The sequence below is a fragment of the Cetorhinus maximus genome, chromosome 9 (assembly GCF_964194155.1).
Source record: "Cetorhinus maximus chromosome 9, sCetMax3.hap1.1, whole genome shotgun sequence".
Taxonomy (NCBI): domain Eukaryota; kingdom Metazoa; phylum Chordata; class Chondrichthyes; order Lamniformes; family Cetorhinidae; genus Cetorhinus; species Cetorhinus maximus.
The window spans coordinates 114,443,523-114,459,065 of NC_135887.1; the positions used below are offsets into that span (position 1 = coordinate 114,443,523).

Below are 15,543 nucleotides of genomic sequence, written 5' to 3' on the forward strand. Positions count from 1 at the left end.
CGCCTTCAGGACCGGAGCCCTTCAGGAGCTGGAGCACAGCATCATTGGTTGCAGATGCTGAAGGGATGGGGCCCAGCCCCTTCTTAAAGATGCTGAGAGCACACAGAACGAATAAGAGAACTCTGTGTTGCCTGCCCACTACATTCTGGCAGCAATGACAAGCACCACCGAGGTGAAGGCATCAGTAATATTTCCAGGGAGTGTGAGGCAGGACCATCACTTTGGTCTGAAGGTGACACAAAGCACAGGGAAGAGACCCTGGACTGAAGCACCTACCTTTATCTTGAGCAGAAAGGTTTCACATCTGAAAGACATGGACACTGCTCATAAGAACAAGGAACCACAGGCAGGGAGACATTCTTGGGAGTTTATTGGCAATAGTGAACAGTATGTACAAGTGATTAACACCCATGCCCAGGCTGTGCAACTAATTCTCCTTAACTGTCCTAACCCTGCTGCTAAGTCTTGGCGCTCCCCGGACATCCACAGCAGAGGTGGAGGCAGCCTACTGTCTGTGACGCCCTGTCTGTGATGACTTTGGCGGGCGTCCTCTGGAGGGCCAAGACCTGAAGGGCCCCGGCCTGTTTTCGGGGTCCTGCTGTGTGGCAGTGGCACCCTCCTCGGCTTGTGAAGCTGGAGCTGCTGGGATCACAGGAAGAGGGGAGTCGGATGGGCTGGACACTCTCGGAGTTACCTGGGTGGATGGCCTGGAGTGTGCACCTGTGGATCCTCCTCCCTATGGGCGCCCAGGGGCCCCAGGCTGACTCCTTGAGGAGCAGGGGTAGCTGGAGTGATATCGAGCTGCCCGGCACCCCTCTCGCATACACACTGTTGGAGGCCAACTATGGCATCAGCGATGGAGTTGAACCCGTGCAGCAGTGCAGGAGCGAAGTACTGAACCAAGGTCCCCGTGGCGGCCGCCATCCTACCAGTGTTGACCTCGGTGCATTGCAATGCTGGCGCTATCACCTCAGACTGAAGGCGGATGGACTCCTCCATCATGCCTTGCAATCTGAGGAGTGCAGCAGACATCCCTTCCTGATGTTCCCGAGCTTGCCTTTGCAGCTCCAGCAACTGTGACATGACCGAATCCAGAGGCTTGTCATCTGTCTCAGACTCAGCAATGTTCTGGCCTCCAGCAGTCCTCTTGAATGCCGGACTCCTGGGAAGTCCCTGCCTCCAGCTGCTGCGGATCAGACAATGTGATGTGCTCACCAGATTGTGATCCCAATGCTACTCTAAAGCTAGGTCCCACTGAGTTGCATGTCTCTGCGCTGATGCAGGGTGTGGGTGAGCGCTGTGACGGGACTTCAGGGAGGGTGCCTTCTTATTCCTCTTCAGAGGTTTCTTCAGAGCTTGATTGGAGGCCCTGGATCTGGACTCTGTCGGCTGTTTGACAGATGTGCCTGCGAAGAGATAATTAGTATATGGCAGTGGCCTGTGAATGAGGACACATCACTCACAGCATGGTTGTCTGATGAATGTTGCACTGCTGGATCCTCACTTGGTAGAGCAGCACCGACCTCACCATCGGTACTGGACCAGTCCAGATCCTTGCAGGGCAGTTGGATGGCTCTATTTTCAAAGCCCAAGAGGACCTTGATTTTGAGCATTCCGCCACCAGTCCGTGACCTCTTTCTCTTGTTGTGTGCCAGCTTGGCCTGCATGGATAGAGATGGAGAGAGTGTAAGCAGGATGCTTGCCAGGCCAGATGATAAATGTGCCTGGCCTGTGTGGGTGTTAAGTGGTCGCATGGACAGGATGAGGACAATGATGGTGAGTGTGAGGGAGTGAATGGTGATGTCCCTTGAACCGGCAGTGAGTGTGGACCCTTTGGATGTGTGCTGGGTTTGTGAGTGTGTGAGTTTAGAATGATGAAAAGAGTGACTTACCCTGGCAGAGTGGAAGAGATCATTCATCCTCTTGCAACGCTGTCATCTTCTGAAGGGCATTGGTGTTGGCCACCGCTGGCCACTGCCTCCCAAGCCGGATTGGTCACGTTGCAGCCCGTCCTGCAGCCAGAGTGGGGGTACAGGACATCCTGGCAGGCCTCCACAGCATCCAAAAGTTGCTCGAGAGATCCAGCATTAAAGCTACAGTATTCTTCAGTTTCAGGGCCCTGTACAGCGGTGGTGAGCTCGGAGCACTGAGACGTGGACTTGCGGATAGCCTTGTTACGAGGCAGCCTTTCGGTAAAGCTGCGTTATTTAAAAATCTCAGAGGGAATCTTTAAACAACTGTCATAACCTATATTTTAAGTGGTATGTTTGAGATGCAACTCTAAATTCAGGAATAAGACCATCAGTTCTCAAGAAGTTTTTATCTTAAACTGAATGAAACATGTTATTACGTTACAACACATTAAACACATACACATAGCTACAAATTACTACTATCATAACTTTTAACAAATTCCCAGACTAATCTCTCCATTAAGGCAACAGCAACCCATAGAATTTCAGCAGACACCAGGCAAAGCATTTCCACTGTACAAATTCAAAATGGGGTTCCTTTCACTTTAGTTCCTGTGGAGACGGTAGGTTTACAACTACTTTGATCTTATATTGCCTCTGCTCCGCACACACAAAATTGCTATCCTTATACCTAGCACAGCTCATTGTATCACCAGCCTCTTCTAACAATAAAACCCCTTTCATAGTACCAATTTTATTAGCAATGTAAATATATTGCTTGTCTCTGCTAGCTAGGTGACAGGTTTCACTCGCCTTCAGGAATGCTCTGATCAAAAAATGCAAATGCACTCTACCTCTCTTACATATGAAAACTAGTACACATCAAAGCACCCAGACTAGCTGGCTTTAATCCAGTTGAGACACACCCACAGACTAAACCTCTATTTTAAAAGAAAAAATATTTCCCAATGATATTCTATGACAGGCCTTTAAACATTGGGCCGACGTGATGCAGTGGCGTGGTGATGGTGGGTGGGCAAATGACAGCCTGCCTGCTATGGATACAGCATGTTTCCCGGGACTACATAAGTAACGAGACGGATTTGGGACGATATGGCATGAAAACCCGCCATCGCGGCCGGCAGGTAAAACCTTGTTTTACCTGCCCGTTACCGCACTTATTGCAAATTTGGGAAAATTCCGCCCATAGTTGCATCAGTGCTTCCAGGTGATGACTATACAGTAAAAGGGAATATGGGACAGTAGCAGGGTTTGCTGCAGACAAAGGCACCAAAGGTGGAGGTGAGGGAATGGTTGAGTGGATTGACAAATACCCTGAAAATTGGAGAGCCAAAAGTTAGGAAGCCGGTAGGTTGAAAATGCAATTATTAGTGACTTGGGGTAGAGTCAGGATAGGGTTGCAGAAGGTAATGGAACAGATTTGTGAAGGATACAAGGAAATGGTCAAAGGTAGCTGTAGTATTCAATTGCTTCACTGTTCTATGTTTGCTTTTGTGAGTCTGTAAACTATTAATGCTTACTGTGCTTGATTAATTATCCTGGGTGTGGACTCTCAGAAAAGTAGAAGTTGTTGGAAGCTAGAGCCGCAAGCATGGAGCAGACATTTTAAAGCACTGTTAATAAAACCTGTTAAACGCATATAAGCTGGTGGGTCATCTCTGCATAGCTCCAAGATATAAAATACACAACAGTAACACTGTCTGCAATCAAATGGCTATTGGCGATGGTAAGGTTGAGAAAATGACTGTGAATATCAGGTGGAGAGTTTTTATATGGAGGACAGTGACATCAGAGGAGGAAGGGCAAGGTGAGTGAAGATAAAGACTGAAATCACCATTTGTGAGTTGTTGATCAGTGCAGAGGTTGAGGGTGTAAACAGCAACTTATATAGTGCTTTTACATGAATAAAATGTTGCAAAGCATTTCACAGGAGCGCTATAATGCAAAATTACACGCTGAGCCACATAAGGTGATATTAGGGCAGATGCCCTAAAGCTTGGTCAAAGAGAGGTTTTAAGAAGTATCTTAAAAGAAGAAAGAGAGATGGAAAGGTTTATGGAGGAAATTCTGAGCTAAGCACCCAGGCAGCTGGAGATATGGCCACTAATTATGAAGTAACTGAATTCAGGGATACTCAAGAGGCCAGGGTTACCTCAGAGTGTTGTGAGGCTGGAGGAGATTACAGAAATAGGGAGGAGTGTAGGGATGGAGGGCTTTGAAAAGAAAGATGAGAATTTTAAAATCAAGGTGTTGCCTGACTTGGAACAAATATAGATCAACGGGAAGAGGGTTGCTAGATGAATGGGACTTGGTGCGAGTGGGGATGGTCGATATTTCAGTGAGAAATTCAGGCCAGGGCTTGGGTGGGTACAGCAGGATACAAGAAGGTTAAATGGGCGCCAGAAGGGGTGAAACAAAGATGAGATACCACCTTCTCAGGGCAACAGTAACTGCAGCCTTGGCAGCACCACCCACTTCCCAAAAACTAATTTAAATAAAAAATTACCAATTATTAAGAACAGGCATTAAGAGATCATTTTATTTATATCCATGATGTTTGCAAATTATGTAAAACCGCATAGAACATTCCTCCTGCTTGTGGAAGCAAAACACTGCTGGAAAATAAGTCATCAATCTAGCAAAAGTTTAATGAAGCAATTGGAATTCATGCAGAGTAGTTCATTAACTACGTAACTTTGATTTGAGAAAATATTTTTTTCATTCCTGGAAAACAATGTAATAAGTTTGATTTAACTGACAAATTACCCTGAAGCAAAGGGCCCTAAGAAAACATTAATGAGAAACTTACTGAGTTAGGATAAGAAAATTCTCATAAAAAGACATTCTCAGGGCTGTGATGAAAGTGCAGGGGCATAGGAATATTTAGGCAGCTGCTTCAAACAGTGGGTATGTCACGATGGGCCGAATAGCCATTTGCTGTGCTACACAATTCTATGATCCTAAGCACAGCAGGGAAAGAATTCCATAGACTTATTGATGCAGCCATCTATTCCAATCCAATGAAACAAAGCTGGCTTTATAAATTATGTTTTTTTTTGTGTGCTCTTCAAAGTGAAAGATGTCATTGCTGACAAATGGAACACTTCCCATTTCAAGACATCCATTGACGGCATCAAGTTTTCCTATAGCCAGATGTAAAGTTCCCTTGACTTTGCTCGAACATTAAGCCTCAGGAGAGTGTCCAGTACCTGCAGCAAGTGTAACCTGTTTCCATTTCCCACAACAGCTACTCTGCATGAGATTTCTAATTAGGGCCAAACCGGGGACAGTTTTCTGCAGATGGTGCATACCCATTAAGAATTGGATTGACTGCCCAAATTAATTTCACACAAGACACTTGCAACCATCGGAAACAAAGCAGACTGAGGCTCCGGAAGGGAAAGGACAATGTCAAACCACCCACTTCCTCTTTAATTCAATTTCTCTTCCAACTCTAACCTTGAAGACTTTGGTAAAGGCCATCCCTTCATTGCCGCATATTCTGTTCTACTATTATCGACTCACGTTAACTTTTACCCCAGTTTGATCTGCTAGTTCTATGCTTTCTGGACTTGAACAAGACATCTGGTTGTATTGGTTTCTTTTTATTACTGCTCTGACACAGAGGTAAGTTCTGAGGCACATGCCATCCCTTCAATCTCTCTTACTCCAAATCATAGAATCACACTCTGAGGTGGAGGTCATTTGGCCCGTTATTCCTGTACTGGCTCTTTGAAAGCGCTGTCCAATAAATCTCGCTCCTTCCCCATAGCCAGCAAATCCTTCCCCTTCAAGTACTTATCCAACTCCCTTTTGAAAGTTACTATTGAGTCTGTTACTACCAGCCTTTCAGGCAGTGCATTCCAGATCATAACAACTCTCTGCATAAAAAAAAAGCTGGTGTTGTTGTTGTTCTGCACCAACTGAGACCCTTTCAAATGTGCGGTGCACAGAATTGGACACATTACTCCAACTAAGGCCTAACCAGTGATGAATAATATTTAGCATAATTTCTTTGTTTTTCTATGTCATAAATGACTCTATGATTCCATGGCTCTAGGGACAGAATTTTGTGGAGACAACAGGCTGGAGAGCCAATGGGACTCTCGCATCACCTCTTTTCGAGAAGGCCTGCCGCATCTTGTGCCACTCAGGCGCTTAACAGGACAACAACGGGCCTTCTCCCAAGATCAAAGACCTTGTGGACAGAAGTCCCACCCACTGAGAACAGCTGGCCAATCAGAGACTGGCACCTCTTCTGCACTCAGCAGTGGCAGTGGGGAGTTGGAGGACCAGTGCTATACCCTTCATGGCCCCAGATCAGGAAGGAACCCAGGCACAGGTGAGTGATGGCTGGGGGGTAGGGAGGGGATTGTGGGGAGGGAGCCTCGTTGTTTTGGGGGGGGGGGGGGGGTGGTGGTAGTGAGGAGGATTGGCAGCAAGGGCAGGGAGGTGGTTCTCAGAGGCACCGCCCACCAGCCCCCCCACCCCATATCTGATGCCTGGCCCTTGATCAGGCACTGGGAGCCTTTGACCAAGCAAACACATGAGGGTTTGCTTGTCATGCTCCCTACATGGCGAGCTCCCTGCCTGCCACTGGATTAATACCAGCGGCGACAGGATGAAGCCTTTAAGAGGGCAATTGGGCCTCAATTGGAAGCAGGGCAGGCAGGCTCTCCACAGGTCTTCCCAGCATGGACTTAATCAGGATGGTGGTGGGTCCCCACCTGCCACCTTCCCGCCTGAGTAAATGACCCCCCCCCGCCACCAAATTCACCACAGAGGAGGACACAAGATTGCTCCCAATGACTCCTCTATTAATAAAACCAAGGATCCCGTATAAGACTTCTCAACCTGTCCTGCATCTTCAAAGATAGATGGGATGTTAGGAACATTATACATGAGACTGAGCCAGTAGATCTCACTCCAATTATCTGAAGAACTCTGAAGTTTTGATTGATGGGATATTAAGGACATGGGTTCGTCACTAGACTTTTAGTTGATATAGATTTTTTTGATGAAGTTCACACAGTTTTGCAAATGTTTCACTCAGATCAATATCAGCTAAACAACAATCAAGGGTTGAGTTTAATGCATGAAGTAGTTCTGCAAACCTATGCAATCTTTTATTTAGCCATCAACAGTATTAAATGAACAGTCAATGTGTGAACGGGTAAATCAAACCCTGAAGGAGCTTTCTACAGAAATGAAACAATGTCAAAATCCAACAGCCCCTCCAGCCTGCTCCGTCATTCAATACAATCATGCCGGCTCTCCACTAATTTTCTAACCTATCCCCATATCCCTCGATACCCTCAGTGCCCAAAAATCCTTCAATCTCAGTCTAGAATATTTTCATGGACTGAGGATCCACAGCTCTCTGGGATAAAGAATTCTGAAGATTCGCAACCCTTTGAGTGAGGAAATTTCTCCTCATCATAGTCCTAAATGATCAACCCTCATCCTGAGAGTAGGCCCTGGTTCTAGACTTTCCAACCAAGGAAGACAGCCTCTCAGCACCTACCTTGTCAAGAACTTCTAAGAACTTTGTACATTTCCAAAAATACTCTCTAATCTTAATATTAAATCCTCGTTCACTGTAAAAATAACATTTCTTTTGATGTCTGTTCATGGAGTGTGGGCTTGATTGGCTAGGTCAGTATTTACTGCCCATCCCTAACTGCCCTTGAGAAGGTGAATGAGCTGCTTTATGGAACCTCTGCCACAACTGCCATTTTGAACTAGTCAGTAAGTTCAGAGAACTTGAAATCGTGATTGTATCTACTGGATCAGTCTCATGTATTAATCCATTTCCATCAATTTTAACCAATATTCATTGATCATCAGGCATCTCTGTTCAGTTAATTGTTGGTCATGCTGAAAATGGGTTGAAACTAACTTCTAGGCCTACATGTTTAAAGTTGAGGAATGGGATTCCTCTTGGATATGATGCCAGTTGATAAATTCCCCATTGGAGTAGTTGCACCGAGTTCAGACGTTTCCTAGGCTACTGGGCTTTCCAAGAAAGCACTGTATTATTGCCAGCAATTGAGTCAATTGTTGCAATTCCAGGTCCCACTCTTCCTGTACTATGCTTGACTAGGAGCTGAAGATCTCTGCTTTCCTTCAGTTTTGATCTCTTGACCATATCCCTTACTTCCTTTTCCCCATCATTTGTGGCCATACACTCAGTCATCCAGGCCTCACCACCTCTTTATCTTTCTCTACACCTTTAAGCTGCTCCTTAAAACCTCCATCTCTGACCAAGCTTTTGGTCCCCAGTCCCAACATCTCCTGGCTCACTGTCAGATTTTGTATAATAACATTCCCAGGAAGTATCTTGTAAAAAGTGCCCTATAAATATCATTTGTTGTTGTTGAAAAGGTGAGGGTAGCAGTCCAGCTTGCCACCATTTTACATGGGTGGGCCAATTAAGGCCCACCCATTGTAACATCCGCCAGGAAGTGCTATGCGCTGCCTGTGCAGACGGGGTGAGGGATTCCCTCAGCCGGGAAAGTGCTCTTTCACGCATGCGCGCGAAAGAGCACACTCATCTCCCTGAGGCTAAGTGCTGCCTCAGGGAGATCGGCGCCAAATTTAAAAATGGTCAATGCACAAAATAAAAATTTCCCTAACATGTCCCCTCATGTGACAGTGTCACATGAGTTGGGACATGTCCATCACTTTCATTCAAACTTTTATTAAATTTTTAAAAACCTACATGAAACCTTATCCCGCCCGCGGATGAGGTTTCATGCTTTTTCTGAGGTCCGCCAGGGCTCCCGATCTGCCTGTCCAACCTTAAGGACGTAAGTTAATGGACGGGCAGGTCCATTAACTAGCTCAATTACTTTGTAAATGGCCTCAATTGGCCGTTGACAGGTTGGCGGGCGCACAGCTGATTCGGCTGCGCCCCCGCCGACCTGAAAATTGAAATGATGCAGGGTGACATCGGGAGTTCCGTCCGACGTCATCCCGCGTCATTTTACGCGTCGGTGAGCGTGCCATGCCCCCTGCTCACCGACCTCAATATCCTGGCCATAGAGTAGTCTGGGAGAGTGGAAGATGGCTTGTGAGTCCAAGACCACAGACTAGGTCAGGGGCTAGTTAGTAAATTGAGTATTTCAATCTAAAATTCAATCATGCTATAGAGACCAAGCGCAGGTCAAATGGTTAACATATCCAGACTTTTAACATATCAAAATCAGCAGCAAAGCTTCTAAATTACTCAAGGCACAAAGCTGTCCCAGAATGCCAAGCTCAATGAAAGCACTATCCAAGTGACAAAAGATAACAGGGTTTTAGACAATGCACTCTGGTTACACTGAAGTCCAGGCCCATTCTACCACTCTCCTCAGTCCTACAAGTTCAAACAGCCAAAGTTCTCAAAAAACACAGGTACAAAAGCCCACTGTTTTAATACCAGATCAACTTCACTCGAGTCCCAAGCAAGAAAGCCTCTGTGTCGTTGTGGCTCAATTTAATCAAGTATAGGAGGATTAGCTGGGATTTCAGAGTAGAATTATCCTTAATTCTAAGGACTTCAATTGCAAAATTACTCAGATTGAAGATGCCGACTTTCATTAACCATAGGATTTCAATTCAGTGTATAGGGAATAAATGCCAGAAAGTCTGCCATAAATTGTTTTCTCTTGAAGGTCGATTTGGGATTTCTTAGCCACTGGATGTATGGGTTACTCAGGTTCCTCTAACTTCCATTTTAGGTTTTGAACATTTGAATTAATTAAAGAGATAAGTTACCAATCTGTTCCAAGCTCCACAGTTAACCCAGAGTTCCCTTTTACTTGATGCAACACAGTACATGAAATGCTTAAACAAGCAGAATCTCTTTGGGTTGACCTAGAAAGAGACTTTCATTTAGAGCATCTTTAACATCCTCAGGACGTCCCAAAATGCTTCAGTCAATGAGAATCATTCACTCATAGAAATGGTACAGCACAGATGGAGGCCATTCAGCCCATTGTGTCTGTGCTTTGAAGGAGCAATTCAATTAATCCCACTCCCCTGCTTTTTCCTTATAGTCCTACAAATTTTGCCTCTTCATATTTAACCAATACCCTTTTGAAAGCTATGATTGAATCTGTTTCCACCACACCAATTTTGTAAGAAAACAGTTATTAACTAAAATCAATATGACTTGTAGACTGAATCTACATCAGTATAGTAACTGTGGGTATAGCCTCTCTTGCTGTCTATCTGGGGTCACACGATGTTCAGGGAGGCTCCAACCAAAGAATCCTGAACTCGCCCTGAACTCGCCCAATTCTAAGTCCCATAATGAATTGGTGGACCTCGTGAAAATGCACTTTCAGCTGAAGCCATCCATCATAATGCAGCATTTTAAGTTTAATCCCAGGTTTGGGGCCCCGAGGGAGCCCATCATAACCTATGTAACAAACCTAAAGCAGTTGACAGAACACAGACTTCAGCGACACATTAAATGATTTGCTGTGGGACTGATTAGTTTGTGGAGTTCAGGATGATGCCATACAGCACTGTTTACTCGCCGAGGTCGACATCGACTTTAAGCATGCGAGAGACTCACAGGCTTTGCAACACATACAACATAGCGCTATTTTTCATGTGGGGCGGGAACCTACCGCCGGGTGTGGCGTGAAAACCAGACCCACAGCACTGAAGTGAGATGCAATATCCGCTGTTAGAAACATGAAAAGGCCAAGTAGAAACACTTCTGCAGCGCCTCCAAGGTTAATTTGTTATAGATGTGGGGGTGACCACGGACTGGGTACCTGTAAATTCAAGGAGGCAGAATGTCGTTACTGCCATAAGAAAGGTCACGTAGTCAGGCAATGCCGGGCAAAATCTAAACAGCCCATAAAGCAGCAAACCAACATGATTAAATTGAAAAATACAGCAGAACCTGAAGCTGCCGACACTGACATTTATTCCCTGTACAACGTCACAGCTGTAAAAACTGAACCTATTGCTGTCACATCCAAGTTAATGAGAAGCGACTAACAATGGAGGTGGATACGGGTGCCTCAACTACAGTGGTTGGAGAGCACACCTTTAAATACCTTAATGAAGGTAGAAAGCCAGTAAACTTGGAGTGGACAACTGTTAAATTAAAGACATACGCTGGAGAATCTATTCAGGGGGTAAAGCGCATGGTCACAGTACCAGTATCTTACAGGCAACAGACAGCCCAGCTGCATGTGATGATAGCGAAAGGAGAAGGACCCAGTCTTTTAGGGTGAGACTGGCTATAGAAGGTCAAGCTGGACTGGTTTGAGATATTTCACCTGAAAACAGGAGGAGTTCCTGAACTGCTAAGCAAATACGACAGAGTATTTCAGGATGAATTATGGGGGTTAAAACATGTGCAGGCCAAGATATACGTGGATTCTCAGGCGACACCCCATTTCTTTAAGGCCAGACCTGTGCCTTATGCATTGAAGGAGAAAGTGGGTGCAGAACTGTGCCAGATAGAAAAACTGGGCATCATCCAACCTGTCCAATTCTCGGAATGGGCAGCACCCGTAGTTCCAGTGGTTAAGCCTGATCAAATTATACGCATTTGTAGGGACTATAAATTGACCATAAACAAGGCAGCAAAACTAGACAAGTACCCTATTCCAAGGATAGACGACTTATGTGCAAAGCTGGCTGGAGGCAAGTCCTATACAAAATTGGATATGAGCCATGCCTACCAACAATTAGAATTGGATAGCACGTTAAGAGAATATGTGACTATTAACGCCCACAAGGGTCATTATGTGTACACTCGCCCTACCCTTTGGAGTATTGTCTGCATGCGCTATCTTCCAAAGGACAATGGAGAGTCTTTTGCAAGGACTTCCCTGAGTGGTATTATTCCTAGATGATGTTCTGATCACAGGGTCAACCAAGACGGAACACTTGGACCACCTGGAGGAGATGCTAAGAAGGTTCATGGAAGCCGGCGTACAGTTAAAGAAGGAAAAATGTACATTTCAAGCGCCAGAAGTTACTTACCTGGGTCACGGGGTGGACGCTGTGGGTTTTCATCCAGTAGAAGAGAAAGTTCAGGCAATAAAAGATGTACCCTTGCCATCCAAGGTAACCAAACTTAAGTCTTTCCTGGGTATGATCAACTATTATAGCCACCTCTTGCCTAACATATCAATTGCATTAGCACCATTACACTAGTTAAAAAAGAATCACCGTTGGTTGTGGAATTCACAACAGGAAGAAGCCTTCGTGAAAGTAAAGAAACTGTTGCATTCGTCATGTTTATTGGTACACTATGACCCATCGAAAGAGTTGGTATTAACATGTGATGCCTCTCCTTATGGCGTAAGAGCAATGTTATCACATCGAATGGAAAATGGATCAGAAAGGCCCATTGGCTATGTCTCAAGAACTCTCTCCACAGCTGAGAAGGGTTATTCCCAGCTAGAAAAAGGTTTATCAGTGGTATTCAGAGTGAAGAAATTCCACCAGTGCCTACATGGATGACATTTCACCATTGTGTCGGACCATAAACTATTAATGGGTTTATTCAGCGAGGACAAAGCCATACGGCCAATAGCATCAGCAAGAATACAACGTCAGGCTATAATATTATCTGCATATGCGTATACTTCTATGTACTGTCCTGGCTTACATATTGCAAAGCGGATGAACTCAGTCATCTCCCATTACCAGACAGCATTGTACATGCTCCTGTTCCATACGAAGTTGTGTAATTACTGAATTTCCTGGATTACTTGTTTGTGTGCGCAAAGCAAATTAGAAATTGGACAATCAGAGGTCCAATATTGTCGTAATTCAGAGACTTTGTTTTGCAAGGATGGTCAAATTCACCTGTATCTGAAGACCTGAGACCATTCCATGCCAGGAAAACAGAGTTAAGCTGTCAAGATGGAATTCTGTTGTGGGGATCAAGAGTTGTCATCCCATCACAAGGAAGAGATCCACTTTGGTCAGAGCTTCACAGTGCACATCCAGGCATATCAAAGATATGTCTGGTGGCCAGGCATTGACAGTGACACTGAAAGAATGGTCAAGCACTATCTCCATTGTCAGCAACAACAGAAGTTGCCTGTTTCAGCTCCCCTACATTCATGGGAGTGGCCTGGTCGACCTGGGTTAGACTACATATTGATTATGTAGGACCATTCTTAGGTATCATGTTTTTGTTGATCATGGATGCACATTCTAAATGGATGGATGTGCGTGAAGTCAAATCACCAACATCGAGCACAGCTATTGAGAAGCTGCGTCACTGTTTTAGCATACATGGCCTACCTGAAATCATCGTTTCTGGTAATGATACAGCCTTTACCAGCACAGAGTTTCAGAAATTCATGAATCCGAATGGATCAGACATATTAAAATAGCCCCCTACCATCCCTCATCGAATGGTTTAGCCGACAGAGCTGTACAAACTTTCAAGTCTGGTATGAGAAGGCTATCAGAAGATACTCTAGAAACTCAACTTTCCCACTTTCTTCTCAGTTATTGTACAACACCACATTCAACTACGGGTTCAAAAATCACCACCTTAATTATCGATGAAATGTTGCCCACATACTCGATTAAGTCTGGTGTTTCCAAATTTAGAGGGGAAGGTAGAGCAGAATCAGAGTAATCAAAAATTGATATGCGATATGCACAGCAAAGCTCACACGTTCAGTGTAGGTGACACGGCATTTGTGTGAAATTTCGGAACTGGACCTTGTTGGGTTCCTGTAACCATTGTCTCAGAGGCTGGTTCATTATCTTTCCAAGTACAAGTGGAAGATAGAATCATTCGTAAGCACATAGATCATATTCGTGTTAGAGAGACATTCCAAAAACCAACTATTCCGTCTGTGATTAACGTCGAACTGTCAATTCCTGAGGTGATAGATCGACCTAGAATAGACATGCTCAATGCCTCTGTAGTGTTGCCAGATCAAGAGCTGCCACTTCCTAATGACGTGTCTCATGCTGCAGTTCTAGGACCATGCTGTCGTTCCTGCTGAGGAACCTCAAGTGGTAGAGGTGCGTTGCTCTAGACATATTAGGAGAGCACCTCGGAGACCTGATCTTTAATCACATGAAGTTGTATACTTGCATGTGTTGCTGGATATTCAATGTTTCCCTATAAATAGAAATTGTTGAAAAAAAACTAAAGGGGGAGGAAATGTAGAAACTGGGGGTATAGCCTCTTCTGCTGTCTATCAGCAGTCATGTGATGTTCTGAGTGGCTCTGACCAATCAGCCCTGAGTGCAGGCAACCTGGTGGGGTGGGGCTTCCTGATGAGAGTCCTGATCGAGCATGTAGCACCTGAAAAGCTCTCTGTAATAAAGTTATCTGTTTCTTGTTAAAATCTGTCCGCTCCATCAAGTCATTACAATCAGGAAACCTGTGACTAGTTTTACATAGAGGTAAACGGCTTGACAAAAGCTATTTTGAAGAGAATTTTCCATTCCACCACAGGGATACAACAGCGAATCCAAGGCCTGGAAATGATTACGGGTGACCTTTGTGATATCTTCAGTTATCTGTTCACAGTTGTAATGCTAACAATAATGTCACTGCACTCAAAGCAAACAGACACAGGACAAAGTCATCCAATGTACATCTATTAATATTTGTCAAAGGTGGTTTTCTAGGCTCTGCTTTTTGAAGTGTCCTATGTAGCAGCTGAATTACTGTAAAGCAACAAGTGACGTAGGAAATGTCACATTTCCAACTCTGCTCAAAATACAATTTTTGTGCTGATGCAACAAAGTCTCCATTCCTGCATTTCACTAAAACTATGGCGATTAAAACATTTTGCATTCCCTCTCCTAAATGACTGGCATTAAATTACCTCACCTCATTGTCCCTCCCCACCATGAATGAACAGCGACGGTTGAATGGTAATACTATTAGCTGTATGGAAATAGAGGCAAAACTAAAGTTTGATCTTCACATGTTTCTAATTCACAAAGGTGGAGTGATAAGCCTTCAGGTAAAGCCACTCACTATGGCTGATAAACATTTAAACTGGTGTGGTCATGTAAAGGCTGCTTTTACTTCAGACCCCCGGAAACTTTTGCTCTAGATAAAACAGAAGTACCAAAGACAACCCTGGGGAGCAAAAGCTATACAACATGTTTATTCCCAGAAGGGGATCCCTCTAGTATTCAATTTTTCCAAGTGCAAGTACATTACACATCAAGGTTGAAGCTACCGAGTAGGTGCACTAATAAAACCAGCTGCTCAAACATTTGTGACTGCATCAAAAGTTCTTTTTACTACCATCTGAGCAATCCAGGTGGACTTACAATTAGAGTCTTGAGCATATTGTAAGCCTCGCCCCAGTTTTGCTTACCTTCTGCCGGATTTCTTCTTCCATTTTCACAGGGGAGCCCCATTCAGCGACTTGTTTCACTCCATCGCTGGCAAATCCTCCATACTCCCATAGCCTATAAGACTTGGAGTGAGATGCTCCGATGATGGCAGACCAGTGCGTTGCAAATTCTTGTTGTGTTACCAATAAAAAAGGAAAGAGGATATTCAATGTTTCAGAAGAGTGGTTAGAAAACATTCCCGCATGCGAGCTTTAAGCTCCAGCACTTTCACAGATACTGCACTCCACAACAATCTTCTCAA

General features: G+C 44.6%; 1 protein-coding gene across 1 annotated transcript in view; it reads right to left on the reverse strand.

Annotated features, from left to right (window-relative positions):
• spon1b (spondin 1b) overlaps positions 1 to 15,543 on the reverse strand; it is a 381,373-nt gene that overhangs the window by 341,028 nt on the left and 24,802 nt on the right. The window contains exon 6 of the mRNA XM_078549401.1: positions 15,263 to 15,411. Coding sequence (XP_078405527.1) covers positions 15,263 to 15,411 — 149 coding nt within the window. The remainder of the gene's footprint in view (positions 1 to 15,262; positions 15,412 to 15,543) is intronic.